This window comes from Eucyclogobius newberryi, unplaced genomic scaffold (genome assembly GCF_026437365.1).
Source record: "Eucyclogobius newberryi isolate DKJ021-1_F unplaced genomic scaffold, fEucNew1.0.hap1 SCAF_10, whole genome shotgun sequence".
NCBI classification, from domain to species: domain Eukaryota; kingdom Metazoa; phylum Chordata; class Actinopteri; order Gobiiformes; family Gobiidae; genus Eucyclogobius; species Eucyclogobius newberryi.
In genome coordinates this window covers 34,162,981-34,182,459 of record NW_027315724.1, presented here as the reverse complement: position 1 = coordinate 34,182,459, position 19,479 = coordinate 34,162,981, and the positions used below count along the sequence as shown (strand labels likewise).

The window sequence follows — 19,479 nt, the reverse complement described above, 5'->3', positions numbered from 1 at the left end:
GACTCAACTTTCGGGAAACCTTCATCTGTGCTCTGAGTGTGTGGCATGTATCGGGATTAAAATAAGAAATCGTAAGAAAATCGCACACTGTATATTTTGCACACTTCTCCGGCTGTCAGGCAGGGGGCGGTGCGATGAAAGCCGCACGCTCTTCTCAGCCGGGACGTCCTGTAACCGGACTCCGGCGCAGCTTGGAGCGGCCCGGGCCCGAAGTCAATCTCACAAGTGCCGTCTCAAAATAACCGCGTCTATTTCCGTCCGCTGTCTCCGCACTCCAGGAGGAAGTGCATGATGTTTCGTTTGACGTTTGTTCCCCGCTCTTTCTGCGCCGCTCCGAGCCCGTGTCCCGTTTCCCCCGGAAGAGCTGGACGTCCATCAGGCTGAGCGAGACCCCACTGACCCCTGTGCGGCACACTGTGGAAAGCTTTGCACTGCCGTCTCTTTGTGCAATAATGAGCGGTTCTGATCGTGTAAGACAAGCTGCCGCCCTCTTGTGGTGTCGGAACAAACAGACACTTTTATATATTATTTTTAAAGGGTTTTAAAATGATCTGTAATAGACTGAAATATCGGAATCCATCCCCGGAGGAGTTGGAGGAAGTGTCTGGTTAGAGGAAAGTCTGGGAGTCCCTGCTCAGACTGCTGCCACCACGACCCGGCACCCGATAAAGATGGATGGATGGAGACTAAAATATATAACGTGAAGAGGAGGGAGGACATTCGGCAAATTGTCAGAGCTGGGAATATGTAGTGACAATGCAACATGCTGCCACTAGATGGAGTCACGAGCTATGAATTCAAATCTAAGCGGTCAACCCTGACCCGCTGGAGGATTAGCTTAAGGTGAATATTTTGGTCATGGTCTGAAACTAGAAGAACATGCAAACTCTGCATAGAAAGGCCAATGATGGGATCATTCTGGGGATTGAAACAGGGACCTTGTTGCGGTGAGGTGAGAGCTTACCACTGCACCACAGTGCGGTCAAAAACATCAAAGCAAAAGACAAACACATAAATATACTATGCTATACTACAACTAGACTAGTTTTCTTGTTTCTATTATTATTATGATTACTTTATATGTTGTATATTTATATTAAAAGTATTTTGCCAAATTATATGTTATGTATTATGTTTTTTTGACTGGAAACACTCACATTATGGGCCTTAGTAGCCTCTGTCGTGACTTTAAACTGGGGAAAATAAATGTCAAATTGACTTGGAAGTGGGCGGGACTGTTGAGCTCCATTGAAGCTGGGACCTTGTTGCTGTGAGGTGCGTGAGCTTATATCGTGCTGGAGGTGAACGACGTGCCAAACCCCACAATGATCACAATTCAAATGTCACCTCACGTCACAAAGCTCCATTCACACACGGCGTCCGACCCGGGAATTTACCTGCATTTTGCCAGAACTGGGTCACGTGTGAACAAAGCCAGATCTGATTTCCCTGCTTTTCCATCGGCCAATTCCCCGAGTCTGGACTGAGGGAATTGACCTGGATTATTTTAGTTTGTTTATGCGTGAAAAAAGCCAGCAAATTGCCAGAGTTAGAGTGTGAACGGAGCAAATCCGGCAATGTTCTGGGACTGAGGTTCACGTGGGGGTCAGTGAACTGCACACGCGACGCACTTTGGGACGTTGGGGTTTTTGTAAATGTGTTACAGAAATAAAGTTGACACATTTATCAGACTCTGGACCAGGTGGGACCACTTTTGTTTGTTTTGTTTGTTTAATGTCATGATGTCCTTTCTATACATGTTCCGTGCTATTTGTTTTGTTTTTATTCATATATTTACTTTTTCGTCTACCACTCTCCGGTGATGAAAATGATTACAAATATTAAAAATAAATAGATATGAATTAATAAGAAAAGAAACAAACAAAAAATATAAATAAATATGAATTGATAATAAAAGAAAATAAAAAAATAATGTGAAAAAATAATAATAAAATAAATGCAAGTTGACATTGACATCGCTGAGCTTTCCGCCATTTTGTAACCCGCAATTTTCCTGTGTCAACTTGTGATTGGTTATTTATGAAATTTCCCCATGTGGGACAATAAAGGATTATCTTATCTTTTCTTATTTCCAATCAAAAGTGTGGGTGGGTAAGTTTGATTATGAGTTTTTCTTCTTCTTTGGTGTTTTATGGCGGTTGGTATCAAAGTGTTACATTACCGCCACATACTGCAGTTGTACATCTCAGACTTTAGACTTCTGTAGTAGTAACAAATGTGTTTTACGCTACAAAAATAAAGACAAAAAGAGAGAGAAGGAGAGAGCATTATCACTTTTTCATTACTTGTCTTAACCGTGACAAATCGTCTTCCCCACTTTCTTCGTTGTCGATGATATTAAAGATGGTTCCGGGAATCACAACAGTGTTTCATGTGTTTTTGTGTTACTGGGGAAACGGCCTGCACAGACGCGCGTGAACAGGTTTCTCTACTTTCACCTGAGTCTAAATTTAGCCGCAGTTATTAATATCACCGGTGTACTGTAACGGTGGAGTGGGTTTGGTCCGGGGAACACGGGACGATCTCGCTCAGTGGTCGTGGTAACTGTGTCCGTGGCATTAACCAACCGGAATTGGAATCGCCGGCTCGAATGTGTCGTATAAATCGAGCGGTTTGCGAATGAATGAAACGAACGAACGAGCAGAGACTTGATCCGGGTTCAACTTTTCAGTCCCAGAGCGTCAGACCGGAGCAGAAACGCACTCGTCGTCCAAGAAACACGTCTTTACACGAAGCGACGCAACAGTTTATCACACTTAAAACGACATAAGTGGTTTCTGTTTGACCAAAACTGTGATGGATTCAGTCGACTGGATTAGCATTGGCATGTTAGTGGACTTAATATCAAACTTATTACAGACTAAATCTCAACGTAGACAGAACAAATGTCTTTTGCTAAACTAAAACTGGCATAAATCTACTTCAATTTCATTCAAATCATGCAGTGAACTTGTTGCAGATCAGTACAAGAAAAAAGTGCAAACTAAAACTGACATGAATGAGTTTTTACCCATGTATTTGGTCATTTATTGTATGTTAAATGAAAGATTAACACTTTATAATAATCACACTTATTCCTGCATTAGTGAAGCATGAATAAAGCCTTAAATCACAGTGAACTAAGAGTTTATCAAGCTCTAACTCTAATGTCTAACCTCAATCTTAGGCCGAAACTATTTGTTCGTTGTGAAGGTGAAGTTAATATAAAGGTTATTATAAAGTGGTAGAAATTAAAGTCTGAAAGCAAAAACGCGTCAAACAAAGAATGCTTTTGATCAGCTTAAATAATACATTAAATCTATTTCAAGTCAACATTTAATATTCATTTATATCATAGTTGTTTCGTATCATTGTTTGTACTTAAAAGAGACAATGAACTAAAGCTGTTTTCCAGTGAGATCATGTATTATAAGTTAAAGATGCACTATGTCACTTTTCTTAGCTGCTTGTCTCCATGGATACTGGTATTAATAAACACATCCATCTCCACGGAGCAAAAAAGGCACATTTAAGTGAATAAGTGAAAGAGAAGGTACATGTAATGCTCTACAGTGGAGCAATAACGCACCAGAAAAGCTCCACAGTGCATCTTTAACATCGCCTCTTACTTTCACATCATCATTCGGCCGCATATAATTTAGAGAATAAACATTGTACGTACAAAATATAAACTTTCCCTTTTGCCGCGCGACTTGAGAAACGCTCAACAGTCGGATAGCGCAGCCTAAACAGTCGCCATGGCCGCGTGCAGCTGCTATAAACGTCTATAAATAGCAGATATAAATGTATGATAAAGCTCCGGGCCGGTTCATTGCATGTGAAACATCTGCTGCAGCGGAACAGGCTCCTGCACGCCGCACCGTGTCCATCACCTTTAATAATGTGGTTTTAGAGCGTTATTAAAGAGGGTTTGTCCATTTAACTGCATTTAAAAACGTGTTTGCACTTCATTCCTTCTGCTGGGCATAAACTAACAAATTAATTATCAATATTGACAGCGTCTTGACGTCACGTGGCAAAGAAGATTACAGTTACACCTTTGTTTTCAGTGGTAAAGTTAAGGCACTGTATCATCTGTAACCTCCAGGTTGTTGCGATTGGGGGATAAAACCAGACACGGACCAGGATTATGTTAGTGTGATTAAATAACTCATCTAGATAATCATTTGTGTCACTAACACCTCTTAACATGGTAAAAGCCGGGACGATAGATCATCCAAATTCTAATCCCTCCTAAATATGAATGTAATCCTACAAAGGCTGCGCCAACTGGGTGTTGAGGGCTCTGCACTTGACTGGCTCACATCCTACCTCACCAACAGGCAAGAGTTCATTTCCCTCTCCGGTCACTCATCCACCCTCTCCCCAGTAACGCAGGGGTCCCCCAGGGCTCAGTCCTCGGCCCCCTCCTCTTCATCTGCTACATCTTGCCCCTTGGTCACATCCTCCGCCAACTCAACCTGGACTTTCACTGCTACGCTGACGACACCCAGATATACCTCACCACCAAATCCACCCAAAACCCTCCCCTCAGCCACATTGAAACCTGCATCTCTACAATAAAATCATGGCTCACTCTCAACTTCCTCAAACTGAACAGTGACAAAACAGAGCTCCTCCTCATTGGCACCAAATCCACTCTCAATAAAACTGGTCCCTTTTCACTCAGCATCGACACCTCGACCATCACCCCCTCTACCCTGGTACGCAATCTCGGTGTCATCATGGACCCCACCCTCTCCTTCACTCCCCATGTCAGCCACATTGTCAAGACCTCATACTTCCACCTCCGCCGCATCGCCAAAATCCGACACTGCCTCACCCTCCCCGCTGCTGAATCCCTCATCCATGCCTTCATCTCCTCCCGCCTCGACTACTGCAACTCACTCCTCACTGGCATCTCCTCCCATTCCCTCCACAGACTCCAAATGGTCCAAAACTCCGCTGCCCGCCTCCTCACCCACACCCGCCTCCTCACCCACACCCGGTCCCGTGATCACATCACTCCCGTTCTCCGCTCTCTCCACTGGCTCCCCATCAAGCAGCGCATAAACTTTAAAATACTCCTCCTCACCTTCAAAGCTCTTCACCACCTTGCCCCCCCCTACCTGTCTGACCTCCTCATCCCCCACCGCCCCTCCCGAGCTCTCCGATCCTCCTCCTCTCTCACCCTGACTGCACCAACATCCCGACTCAAAAGTTTTGGCGACAGAGCATTCTCCCGAACAGCACCCCGACTCTGGAACTCCCTCCCCCAACCTGTCCGCCACTCTCCCTCACTCACAACATTCAAATCCCGCCTAAAAACATACCTCTTCACCCAAGCCTATGACCTCCCCTACCCCTAGCCTCCTCTACCCCATTGCCTACTCTTCTACCCCCTGTTACATCCCCATCTTTTTCTCTCTACTTCTTCTGTCTTGTTCATTTTATCTGTATATTAATGTGTTCTGTACGTGTTGTCCCCCCGTCTGTAAAAACCCCCCCCCTTTTTTATATATGTTCAGCGTCTTTGGGTCACTGAAAAGCGCTATATAAATAAAAGTTATTATTATTAATGTTTTGGCTTTAATTTCATTTAATCATTCACTTTATATTGGAAACATTTATTGACATACAGCTAGTTGCTACATGCATTTAATTCTGTTTTAATGTGCATTTATTTGGCCTTTATAATTATCCTATTTGCTGCTAATTAGACATTTACCAGCATGTTCCTGTTCAAACTCTTTTCAAACTCTCTGTTCAAATTGTGCTCAGTAGTATGTTTAGCATGCTTAAACTTAAACACTACATTTATTGTACTAGCCCTTAACAACCGTATTAACAAAAACACTTAATGGAATAACAATTCATATAGAAATTAATAGGAAAGTGTTAGTAATGATCTAATAAAGCAGCTAAATAATAATGCAAAAATAAACACATTCAAAGCTAAAAACACAATCTTCTCCATTTCAAAATAAAACAAAAATGTTCTTGATGTGGTGTAAGTATTCCTACTATTCTATACTTATACAACCAAGAGTAAGAAGTGAAGACAAGCAGGCCGAGCGTAATGTTTAATTTAGATCGTTTAATGTTAATTCCATGCTGTGTTTCAGTAAGAATAATACAGATTCCCTGTCTGTGGCTCCAGTCAGATATCCAGTAGTACAAATCAGCTCCGAGTTACACATAATGAAGCAAAAAAAACAAAAACAACAGAAAGATCCTCCTCCCCAAATCGAGGAGGAAGAAGGGGCTGGAACGCGGGGCACAAGCAGCTGAAAATGTTTAGCGCTCGATCGTTTCAAACGGGCTTTTCGTACGTAGCACTGGACGACGGACGCGCTGCACGAGGCTTTCCGAACGTGGCCAAATATCCACCATGACGCTGTGTTTACTCGCCCGTTTCCATTCGTCACCGCCACGTGGAGACGACTACGCACTCGCAAACATTCTGGGGAAACGGACACGGAGCGAGATGCGACTTACTGTTCCACGTCGCGTTCGAACAGACGACGCAGACACGGTTTGGAAATGTATACGTTTTACCGCTTCAGAATCTCAACATGGTCCAACAGAACATTTAAAACGTGGCGAGTGGATATATTTAAGACGAGCAGAATGTGAAATTAGCTTGTAAAATGTGTTTGCACTCGAGCTAAATTATGATTTTAAGACTTTTCTAGCATTACGACGTTCCAAATCGCGTTTTTTTTTAACTTGAATTCTCCTTTTAAATTTGCCTCGCGGTTTGTTTGTCTTCCGTAGTTGCTCAGAGTTTGAAATGCCACGACAAAACCGCTTCACGACGTTGCCACGGCGCAAAACGTGGCCTGAAAACGAGGCCAGGAGGCGGACAGTGCTACACACGAGCGCCGCGGGAGGAACAAGATCGGAGCGTTTTTTTTTTCCTTTTCATTTTTTAAACTGGAGCGGACACTGACGGATCTGACAAAACCGGGGGCTGCGGGGGGTCGAGACTTCTCCCAAATGTTTCCTCTCCAAAGTAAAAACGTCCACCTCCTAAAAAAGATTCATCGTTACAGTATTTCAGCACAGTTACAGTCCAAAGACAACTACAAAACAACAGGTTCACTATAGTGTAAGAGTAAAGCGCGCCTTTGCCCCACGTGGATATCCCAAATTTTGCCAAAAAACTTCGGAGGAAAAAAAAAAAAAACTATGTTAAAACAAGAAGGGCACTCTTTTTTTCTCGTTTTTTCAAAATTGCGTCTCCCAAAAAAAAAACCAAAAAAAAAAAACAACGGCCCGTAAAAAGGTCAAATGATTTTGCGCTAAAAACAGAGGTAAAACAGCTCCGATACCTATCTCAGTAATAAAAGTTAATAATTTCTGTAATTACATTAAGAAATAAATTCTCAATACATCCAGCAACAGATAAAAATATTGAAAGAAAACGGAAAAATGAAACAAAAATACAACAGTGAAAACAAAGATAAGGTTTTTGCTTGAGAAGCGCGTGTCCGGGACGCGCCGCGCCGGACTCTCGTCTGAAGGATTATCTTTGCTCGCATTGTATTTCTGCTCTAGATTAAGTGGTGTTTTGCTGAACCGTGTAAGGGCTGAGATATAAAAATAAAAAAAGAAGAATAGAGGAGAAAGAGAGAGAGGAGAGGCCCTGGAGCAGCAGAGGGGACAGGAGTGTGGGCGGTGCAGGGCGGACCATCACTGGGCTTCATCCTCCACGTCTTGCAGTGGCTCTTTGTTTTGTTCTTCAGCTGCAAACGGGACAAACAAAAAGCACGTTAGTCTGGGTCAAACGCTGGTCCTGAGCCAGGTCCAGCCTTTGACCCCTGAACGCGGGTCAAACGCTGGTCCTGAGCCAGGTCCAGCGTTTGACCCCTGAGCGCGGGTCAAATGAAAAAGGCAGATTTTGTATTCTTTATCATATCATTTATCACCATATCCAACTTTATTTGCACAGCACGATTGGGAGACCAGAGTTTACAAAGTGCTGCAGATAATAACAAAATAAAATACATTTAAAAAAGTAAAATAAATAATTTAACTCTTAAAGTCAGTAAATAAAACCAATGGAACTAAGCCGTTAAAGAAAAAAAGAGAAAAGCAAAAGTTGGATGAACAAAATCACATAAAACAGTGCAATAAAAATAAATAAAACCCTTTACTGTATCCTAAATAAGCCTGTTTTTAAGCTGGTTTTGTCCATTTTAACATTTTATTTTGAAATTCTGACAAAGGCCAAAATAAAATAAAAATAATAATAATAATAATAATAAGTGTGTTTCCTGTAACATTGAAAAAAAAAAGAACAATCCAGGTCGGTAGGTTGGATTTTTTTCAAATATTTTAAACTCCTAGCAAAGGTTTTGCAAACAGTTTTCTTTACATTTCTTCACATTGAAGTGGCCTTATTGGTGCAGATATTGAACACAAATGTGAAATGTGTAACACGTGTATTTCTAACTAAACACATTTGTTCCGGTTTTGAATTCCCAGGATCTATTAAAGCCAAATAAAATATTTGCGGGTCAACATATCTGGAAGTATTTGTCCAGTAACAACAGACAAAGCTCTGATGTTACTCGCACTCGGTCTAGATATTTCACGTTTTACAATATTCTGAGGACAATTCTTTCGAACATAGAAATGACATAAGGTTACGTTTCACCTTTGTCTCAGTTTTTGGACTTTAGAAGTGTTTTAAAGCTTTTCTTGCCCTTGGTTTCTCTGTTGTCGTGCGTGAGCTGCTGTGTGCAAGTCATTTCCCTCGTGGATGAATCAAGTTTGTCAATATTGATCGTGTGGACTTTGTATTGCCCAAGCTGTGACCTTTTACTTTTTGGTAGAAGGTTTGACCTGTAGAATCCATGACTCAATGGAGATAAACACACATTTCCACTGTTTTTTATTGGAAAAGAGAGGTTTATGCTTTAGGCCGGGCTGCGTGATTAATCACCTTTATAATTGTGATTTTAACAATATGTCTAATCAATTACGCTAATAATAATCTTATTTTCACTCACATTTAAGTGCAGTTAAGTGTGAGTTTGGATGTTCTTCATGTCATGCATTTGCTTCAATCTGAACGTGTTTGAATGTGGACGATTGAGCCGGTCTTTGTGCGCGTTTACAGCCGGTTTAGACCTGGTTTAGTCCTGACGCAGACACTCTTTGGACCTGGTTTAGTTCCGGTTTAGTCTGGAGTTAAACTAAACGCACAGCTCATGTTTGTCATGTTTGTCAGTGACTCGGATGTGTGCAGAACACGTCCCGCACACGTCTGGTCGGCTTGTTTGGCATCACCTTTGACCCCGAGAGGAGCAGGTTTGGTGGGTTTTGTTTCGCGCTGACAGCAGAGAATCTTGGAACAACAGAATTGTTGCCGGGCAGAAGAAAAATTGGTTTCTACGGTTACACGAGGACATAACGACGGCAGGAGAGAGATAATTAATGGATTATTTCAGACTGATGAATAGTTAGGGCCGCTGCCAAGGCAATTAATACTTTCAAATTGAATATTACATTGTTTGAATGATGAAAAGTCCTCAAAATGTTGCACAAAACAGAACATTTAGGGTCGAGACATGGCCTACAATATTTAGTGCAATTTATTTAATGATATGAAAGAGAAAACAAAGCGATGACCATATAATAAATGTACAATGCTGAATAATTGAGAACATTATCGTATCCTTTTGAAGTTCTTGTGCTAAGTCTGTCCCAAGTCTTTCCGACAAAATGTTCAAAATCGGACCAGTTTATAGTAAATACATAACTGTGATTGATATTGTTATTTATATCTCGACTTAAAAACATTTAAACTCTCTTATAACATAATGATTGGCAGAAAACCCTCCAGTCGTTTCTAATAACGAGTTAGTTTAATCCTTGGATCTTATGTCTTAGTGACCGTCTTCACAGTCAACTGTCAGAACACGTGCGTCTGCAGCAGTAAACAGTGAGCACGTCGTGAGGGTGTTGTCCATAGCAACAGTGACAAGGTCCAACAGCGAAACACCAAGAGCCAGGCAAACGAGTGAGTGAGAGGCAAACGAGTGAGTGAGAGGCAAACGAGTGAGTGAGAGGCAAACGAGTGAGTGAGAGGCAAACGAGTGAGTGAGAGGCAAACGAGTGAGTGGCAACCATTCAATGTTAAACCACACAGATTAGTGAGTCAGAGAGGAAGGGAGCGGGAGAGAGGGGTAGGAGGGAGAGAGAGAGAGAAAGACTGAAGGGGAGGGGGATGAGAGATAGGGGAGAGAGAGAAGGGAGAGATAGAGAGAAGGGGGGAGAGAGAGAAGGGGAGGGAGAGAGAGAAGGGGGGAGGAGAGAGAGAAGGGGGGAGGAGAGAGAGAAGGGGGGAGGAGAGAGAGAAGGGGAGGGAGAGAGAGAAGGGGGGAGGAGAGAGAGAAGGGGAGGGAGAGAGAGAAGGGGGGAGGAGAGAGAGAAGGGGGGAGGAGAGAGAGAAGGGGGGAGGAGAGAGAGAAGGGGAGGCAGAGAGAGAAGGGGGGAGGAGAGAGAGAAGGGGAGGGAGAGAGAGAAGGGGGGAGGAGAGAGAGAAGGGGGGAGGAGAGAGAGAAGGGGGAGGAGAGAGAGAGAAGGGGGGAGGAGAGAGAGAAGGGGGGAGGAGAGAGAGAAGGGGAGGGAGAGAGAGAAGGGGGGAGGAGAGAGAGAAGGGGGGAGGAGAGAGAGAAGGGGGAGGAGAGAGAGAGAAGGGGGGAGGAGAGAGAGAAGGGGGGAGGAGAGAGAGAAGGGGGGAGGAGAGAGAGAAGGGGAGGGAGAGAGAGAAGGGGGGAGGAGAGAGAGAAGGGGGGAGGAGAGAGAGAAGGGGGGAGGAGAGAGAGAAGGGGGGAGGAGAGAGAGAAGGGGGGAGGAGAGAGAGAGAAGGGGGGAGGAGAGAGAGAAGGGGGGAGGAGAGAGAGAAGGGGAGGGAGAGAGAGAAGGGGGGAGGAGAGAGAGAAGGGGGGAGGAGAGAGAGAAGGGGGGAGGAGAGAGAGAAGGGGGGAGGAGAGAGAGAGAAGGGGGGAGGAGAGAGAGAAGGGGGGAGGAGAGAGAGAAGGGGAGGGAGAGAGAGAAGGGGGGAGGAGAGAGAGAAGGGGAGGGAGAGAGAGAAGGGGGGAGGAGAGAGAGAAGGGGGGAGGAGAGAGAGAAGGGGGAGGAGAGAGAGACAGAGCGTTCCACACGTCACACTGAGGCCTGGGACTTACAAAGTCCAGTTAACATGGGGGAAAATAGAGTCAGCAGTGATCCTTTAGGACTCTGGAGCAGAAAGGACAGAAATGAGCAGAGATGAGTCGATAATGGAGAGGAAAACCACAGGGCTGAGGCATCAGTCTGACCAATCACAGCGCACAAAGAGCCCGAGCTGAGGCATCAGTCTGACCAATCACAGCGCACAAAGAGCCCGAGCTGAGTCACTTTCACCAGGACAAACTACACCGTCACAGAAACAGTGAATCCAGGGGTTTCAGAGTGACAGAACGGTGAAAATACATCTTCTGAACGATCAAAAGTCCTCAAATATCACCCATTAACAAGAAGCTGAACCCTGCGTGAGGTGTTCACTAGTACTTCTGTGTTTGAGATCTAGGGCGGGGCGATGAGTCAACATCACATACTTAACATAAAACATGTGTTGATAATATTCTGTCGTTTGTGACGTCTCTGAAGAGAGGGACGAGATCCTAATCATTGTGAGAGCCACGCCCACCTTTAGTTGCTTCAAGTGAAGTGTGACAGGTTTGTAAAAAACAATTTTCTAATGTGAAAATGCTGAAAAATCTGTAAAAAATGTCAGGAAGTGACATCACACTAGGGACACTCATTCCAGTCAAAGTTTATGCAAAATTTACACAAAATAAATATTAAAATAGTTTTTGACGCTCTAAACATGAATTCAACTAAATAAAGTCGCTCTCATATATTTGTAGATGTCAAAAAATTAGAATAATTGCTGGGTAATTTAGCCAGGAAGTGAGACAAAAATACACCTAAAAAAAGTGCTATTCTGCGATAACATTTCTGAGCTAAAGTCATGATATATTTAGCCCGTCACTTGTACAGCTGCTTTGATCTCCATTAGAAGGTTTAGTGTTTAACTCCTTTGTTCTAAAATACTCAAATGTGTCGACATAAGCCCAGCTGTGGAAAGCAGAGGAAGCAGTGGTTAGTCTCGTAGTGTTCGATCTAAAACGACACTCCGGTGTAGAAATGTCAACGATGCAGTGAGTGGGCGGTTCGGGCGTATTACCAAGGGAAAAAGGGCAGAAACGGGGCACAAAAACACCACACACAGGACGGAGAGGTTGAGCGGGAGGCGGGGCTTACCCTCTCCCTGCATGTCTGAAGTCCATAGTGTCAGGTTGTCGCGTAACAACTGCATGATGAGCGTGGAGTCCTTGTAGCTTTCTTCACTCAGTGTGTCCAGTTCTGCGATGGCGTCGTCGAATGCCGCTTTGGCCAACCTGCGCAGACGCCAGCGGGAGTCAAATGGAGGCTTAACGTGTGCATCGGCGCGTTCGTCTGGAAGGAAACGCGCGGCAAACCCGACAGAAAACCGAATCGATTCAAACCGTATGATGCTTCGAGACTAAAACGAAGAGACGCTACACAGACGCATGATTAAAGCTGCGTGCTAACAAAGCTAGCGTGCCTTAGAGTCCGCCGTTTCCTGTCCGGGCTTGAGTGGCTTTAGGATTTTAAAAATGTGGACTACGCAGGGAGCAGTGCCGTGTTTATTTACTGCGGTAGCAATCGCTGGTCATCCATATAAACTGATACCAAGACAAGAATTAACATTAAAACTACAAATATGATCCTTTTTGAATGGTTTGTAACGCTTTTTGGGTTAATTTTAATGTCTTTGTTTTTGCTATCGAAAAAAAATTCAAAAAGAGACTGATAAATAACTATTGTATACAAAAGGGATGCACTGATAATGACATTCATCTTAATGCCATTCATAATAAGTTATAATTGCAAATCTAAGAGAGTGGATACGCTCAATAATAGAAGATTCCGACAGAAACAAGACATTTTAAGACAATTATACTTGAAATGTAATCACTAAATGTAGAAATAAATGCTTTTAAAGGCCTTTTACGCTATCAAATGTTACACCGTTTCCCCCTCAGCATCGTGGCACTGATCATCAAGCGCGCGGTCCCGTGACAACACCGGGGAGGGCGTCGCCGCGCACACTGGCCGGGGGGGGCGTGTCGCGTACCTGCAGGCGCGGTCGGGCGAGTTGAGGATCTCGTAGTAGAAGACGGAGAAGTTGAGCGCGAGGCCGAGGCGGATGGGGTGCGTGGAGGGCAGCTCCTTCATGGCCAGGTCCGAGGCGTCTTTGTACGCCACCAGGCTGCTCTCGGCCGCCTCCTTCCGCTCGTTGCCCGTGGCGAACTCCGCCAAGTACCTGAAGTAGTCGCCTTTCCTGCAACGGAATCGCACTCGTTACGGCGCGGGGTTTCGTCACAATCAAAACTGGGTAAATATGTCCAAGACGAGCTGTGTGCTTGGCCTGTCATATATATATATCCACTCATTGTTCAATAAATAACAGTTGGAACAATATTTTTGGGGGGCTAGAGATCCCAAGTAATGACAAGTGCCTTACGCGTTTAATTTGACCGTGTATTTGTTTCCGCTCATGTTTTTCAACAATATTGGGCATTTAGGAAGTCGTTTACGGGGATTCTGTGGCTTTTCCATATTATTGCAGGTTGCATTGTTTGATAGGAGGTCGCTGAATGTTAACGTGATAATTAAAAAGGTCAAAGAAATTACATCAGAGAAACTATCAGTGATCAGCCACAACAGCAGAACAAATACTGGATAGTATCGACAGTAGTGATGATCGTGTAAAAAATATGCATAAAATGAAGTAAAAGACAACATTGAACATGTAAACTTTGTCCTATGCGTAAGCGGCAGTGTAAACTCCAACATTACGCACAGTTTACACACATTATGACCGAATGAGGCTCACATTTTGCAGTAGAAGACCTTGGATTCTCCACGCTCAGCGGCTGGGAGTAAGTGGTTGTCCAGAGCAGCCAAAATGTCATTACAGATCTCTTTAAGCTCGTTTTCAACCTGTAATGAACAAAAAGAATCAACTCAAGTCCGTAAACTGTTAGATACACCGTGGGAAAACTATGTTGAGAAAACGTCATGAATGTTGGAACTGCAAGGTCACAATGAACGATAATAAACCGGCGCGATTATTACATGTGTCATAAAACAAAGATGCAATTTGAATCGGGGCAGTGCAATTCATCAAACTTTAAATCAAGATACAAACGTTTCTGAATCGTCAATGAACAGTTTGGGTCTTTTTAATCCCGAAGTTTGGACAGATTTTGTGTTAAATAATTAAAACGATTCTGGAAATATGACGCATCCATGTCACTTAGACTTTTAGGCCTTTTCAGTATATTTAATGCTCTTGGGTGAGTACAAAATCGACACCGTGAGCTCAACTACGTAAATCTGATCTCAAACTGCAATACTAAACAGTTGGGATAGGTAAATCATTTTTGAGAACGGCAGGGACGGACGGGGAGAGCGCGGCGTCGTTATTTGTGGCCTTTGAGGTGTTCGAGAACTGTCCCGAGTCTCACGAACGAGCGGAAACGACTCACGGGAGCTCTGAACATACAGTCGCTTCAACAAGGACTCAAGACGTCTTTTTTATTACAGGGTTCTCTCGATAACAAGCCGATACTGAAACATGTTCATTTATACCAGGGGTGTCGACTAAAGACATCATCCGCCCATTGATTAATCAACTAAAATGGGCGTGGCGCTGGTAAAAAGCTTCAGAATCTTGTAATAAACTGGCTCAACTGTCCAGTCATTCCCAAAACTCCACCCGACTCACTCCACGCCTTCTCCTTACTGCTGTGGCCCATATAAATCCTTACCATCCCAAAGAATTTGTCAACTCAGACGCCATCGACCGAGAGAGACCACAGCGCCGAAATGTGACCATTGTTCTAAAGTCTCTGCAAACATTTTGGTGTAAAACAGAGCCTCATCAGGATTCCCCGCCAAAACAAAAGGCGTAGGGTGCCAAAACCACTGATTTACTCCGCTGACCTTCAAGGGTCTTGTGAAAAACATTTGGACACAACTGATTTATGCTTTAATTAAACGTGAATCCAAAAGACGATACGCGCATACAATGATTTAGAAGGAGATCCGTCCAAAATGTGCCATAACAGGTCTAGAAATGTCTTTGTAGAGGCTCAAGTATCACACAAACTCAAATATTGCTTAATACCCTTTGATTGAAAAATAACACTGCACGTTTGTTTTATTTGAACACACGACACGCTCTATATTCAATACAACACATTTCTGAGCCACCTTGAGCTTTGGATCTACTCGTTTACCATTTGCCTGTACTCCTTGATCATCTTCATCTTGCCTTCCGCGGCCTTGATGTCCTCTCGCTGCTCGATGCTGCTGATTATCCTCCAGGACGCTCTCCGCGCCCCGATCACGTTCTTGTAGGCCACGGACAGCAGGTTCCTCTCCTCCACCGTGAGCTCCACCTTCATGCCCGCCACCTTCTTCATGGACTCCACCATCTCTGCGCACAACACACAGGGCACAACGCTCGCCGGTTAAACGCGCACAAAAATGTAAATCCTCCCCTGGATGGATTAGAAATATCATGTAATCTCAAACAGCCTTTCTGGTTGTATAACTACACATACAAGTGGAATGGAACCATATATTTTGGGGCTGAATACTTCTCGTGTGCTTTTTCTTTGCAATAGTGGGACATTTTTGTTCCGTTATGTAGTACAATGAGATTTAATCTGTAGAGGGTTGAATAAACAACATCTAAGGTTTATTATCCCTTCATAATTACTTATTCTTTATTTTCTTTAAGGCTATTGTACATTTAAAAATATTTATTGCATGGGATTTTCCACCTTTGGGATTATTGTGTCCGTGGCATAAAGCAGTTTCATAATAATTGTCTATTGAGATATTTTTCTATAACAAAAAATGTAAAATAACAATTTTAGAGCTGCCATGACCAATTCATTATTAAAACTAGACTTTTATAACTATAACATGGGAGAGTACAGACTAACACAGAGTATGTGCAGGGAAAAGATGCAATTGCATCATTAAATCAAAATGGCACCAGATCGATTGTAAAATGCAAAAAAAACAAAACCTTTTGCTTTTATCTTGTCAAACAAGCAATAGAAATAAATTTTCCAACTGGCTGAAAAACCTAAATAAAAAACTATAAAAATCACTTCCTGCGTTATAATGAAGAAATATCATGGGATTTACAACAACTACATGTAAATCAGAAATGAATTAATAATAATAAAAAACTTCCTTTCTCACTAATTGGTCCAAATCAAATTTCTTAAAATGTGGTAAACCAAGTGTTTATTGTCCTGCAAAGAGTGAATTCGCCTTGACACAGTAACCTAGGACAATCCTTTAAACGTGAAGACCTAATGAGCCTAATCAGACTAGTAACCAAGTCAGGAGAAGGCAATTGTACATATTAGATTGTTCAAGGAGGCTGAAATAAACTGAGACTAAACTTTGACTTCACCCAGAAGAACCACCTCTGAAGTAAACCAGAGCCAAAACAAGTCTGGACTAAACAGGGCTCAAACCAGGACAAGTGTGAACGCACCCTCATGGGGCCCTCAAATATCAAACATCAACATCATATTAGAAGGACTTTGGTGTAGAAATCAGACACTAACAGTTACAACGAAAAGGTAAAAACTATCACCAAATAAAGGCCAGGCCCCAACCTAGAGGCCAGGCCCCAACCTAGAGGCCAGGCCCCAACCTAGAGGCCAGGCCCCAACCTAGAGCCCAGACCCCAACCAAGAGGCCAGGCCCCAACCTAGAGCCCAGGCCCCAAGACCAAACCTAGAGCCTAGGCCCCAGGACTCAACCTAGAGCCCAGGACCCAACCTAGAGCCCAGGGCCCAGGACCCAACCTAGAGCCCAGGACCCAGGACCCAACCTAGAGCCCAGGCCCCAACCTAGAGCCCAGGCCACAGGACCCAACCTAGAGCCCAGGCCACAGGACCCAACCTAGAGCCCAGGCCCCAACCTAGAGCCCAGGACTGCATTCCTGTCAGGTTACTACTGAGCCACTAAAGCCGCAAATCACTCAGTAACTAAATAAACTCGGTACAAATCCCGTGAATGACTCATAGACCATTCACATTACGTTACTGGGCAACGTTTGAGCAGCGGCGACGGCTAAAAACAGCCTCTTCTCAAACCTGCGAATGGCACAACAGCCGCGGAGACGGGAGCGGACCACAGGAAGAGGCCAATCGATCCCGGGCCGAGAACATCCCACCGGACGACAGCTGACCGCCCCCGAAAGACTCACTTTTATCCCGGTGTGGCCCGTCGTGTTTGGGTTAGACGTGGGGTTTAGGGCACGTGACACAATGCGAATCTGTGACATGTTGACTATTGAAACAACTGTAAACGCATTTGAATAACTGTCAACTGAACTGTAGACTCTAAAACATGCAAAGAGACGCCTAGAACGAAGACAGCAACATTATTAGACCAAAAGTAAAAACAACCCTTTATTCTTTAATACTCTCCATGTAGAATCAGTCACTCCATATCAACCTTTATTTGGTTAAAAATTTACTTTTAGAAAAAATAATTTCTGAGGAGTTAATAGAGGGGCTTCAACCATTAATAGGGATTAATTCAATACTAAAATATTCATAATCATATTTGACAATCGTTATCTGCACTATACAGAATGGAAAAGACAGACATGATTAAATCAAAATGTTAAAAAAAAAGGCAACACACAAAAACACTTTATTCGTAACTAGTATCTCACTGGTGGTCTACAATCAGCATTTTAACCTGTATTTTGTTGATAATACATTTTAAAATCTCAATTTTCAACACATAATCGGACAAAAATTAGTCGACAACTAAATTAACCGTGAGCTGCAACTCTACACCAAATTGTCATGGTAAAAATAATGCTTTAGATCTTATTTAGATCATTAAAATCCTGGTTTAGATCTACAGCAGCCCTGGTTTAGACAGGATTTATTATAGATCCCGATCATACCATGTTTAGTCCCAACGTATCCGCTAAATCTACTTAATAACGACCATAATTTACTTTAATGTACCACTCCTAGTTTCCAATTACATGTTTAAAATCACGCATAAAAAAACTAATACTGAGCTGGTCCTCTTCGGCCTCTCCGGTGAGAACAGCCATGCCCACTGCTAACGCTAGCTTAGCACGAACCCGAAGCTAACGACGGCACCCTACCGACGATTAACCGTGAAATATTGACAACGACTATAACAATAACGCGTCAAAAAGCAGCGGGAGTGCGTCTCCAGAGGCGCGTGGACGTGTTTGTGCGACACAACCGAGCCAGTCCGTTAAAAATGGTGAGCCAGAAGCGCACACGGGGGGACCGGACTGACGGAAAGATCACGCTCCGACGATCCGCCATTTTGTGTTAGCACTCTCGCTAAACCCGACCGCCGTCCGCCGCTTTCTCTCAACGCTCCCTCGCCCCAGCCCCGACTCACACCCCGGGGACACGGTAAAGCATCTACGCCGCGACCGATCCTCAGTCACGTCAACGAGCACCGGGCCCGGGAGAAGCGCGGCGGCGGCTAACGGCGTCGCTCCCGGGGCCGTTAGCATGCGTGAGGTAACGGAGGAGGAGGAAAAAGAAAAAAAAAAGATCGCAGCGGTGAAACATGTCCCGCTTTGAACGCGCATCAAACGCACAAAAAGCACGGACTCTTACCGTCGTATCGCTCCGCCTGCTCCGCCAGCTTGGCCTGGAAAATGTAATCCTCCCGCTCCGTCATTGTCGTTGCGATGGGAAAGACGCAGAGGGCTATCTAGAGTGAGATGAAGTGTGAGCGGGGCGAGTGAGAGAGAGCTCCGTGGATCGCAGAGTGTGAGGTTCCGCCCCGCCACCGGCACAGCTCGGGAAAAGATGGCGGCCATCCGGGTCCCTCTGGCCCCGCCGGCTCCGGGCGGCGAGGGGGCAACGAGCCGGGGCGCGTGCCGACACGATCGTCCCCGCAATGACGCGCGGGCGATGGTGCGGGACGCGGCGGGACGCGGGTAATTGAAGATCGGAGATGATAAACGCGGCCATTCGTGGCGGTGGTCGGTTAAAGACGTGCCATGTGCGATCGATTAATCGACTAAAATGGGGCGTGGCGTGGCAATAGCTTTCGATTTGATATTTAAAACTACAACGTGACTAGAGGAGAACTATTAAACAGAATGCTCCAGCTAACTACGTCCATGCGTTCTCCTTCCTGCTGTTAAAGCCTAATAATCTTATAATAAAAGGCAGATACAAGGCCTGAAGCGTCCTCTACCTGGGGGTTGGGGCCCAAATGTGGCTCCAAGCTATTTTAAAGGGATGGCATTTTATGGTTATTGCTTCTATACAGTATTTTATA

General features: G+C 44.2%; 1 protein-coding gene across 2 annotated transcripts; it reads right to left on the bottom strand.

Moving 5' to 3' along the window:
- Positions 1 to 6,077: 6,077 nt before the first annotated feature.
- ywhae1 (tyrosine 3-monooxygenase/tryptophan 5-monooxygenase activation protein, epsilon polypeptide 1) lies at positions 6,078 to 18,993 on the bottom strand. Of its 2 annotated transcripts, XM_072455572.1 has the most exons (7): positions 18,807 to 18,993; positions 15,390 to 15,589; positions 13,982 to 14,088; positions 13,220 to 13,426; positions 12,322 to 12,458; positions 11,202 to 11,253; positions 6,078 to 7,748 (listed from the first exon to the last, which is right to left on the bottom strand). In XM_072455572.1, exons 1-6 carry the CDS (start codon positions 18,868 to 18,870, stop codon positions 11,246 to 11,248), a joined length of 723 nt encoding a protein of 240 aa, XP_072311673.1. In that variant the 5' UTR covers positions 18,871 to 18,993; the 3' UTR covers positions 6,078 to 7,748; positions 11,202 to 11,245. The 2 variants fall into 2 exon arrangements, with proteins under 2 accessions (XP_072311673.1, XP_072311664.1); XM_072455563.1 differs by lacking the exon at positions 11,202 to 11,253.
- Positions 18,994 to 19,479: the final 486 nt, after the last annotated feature.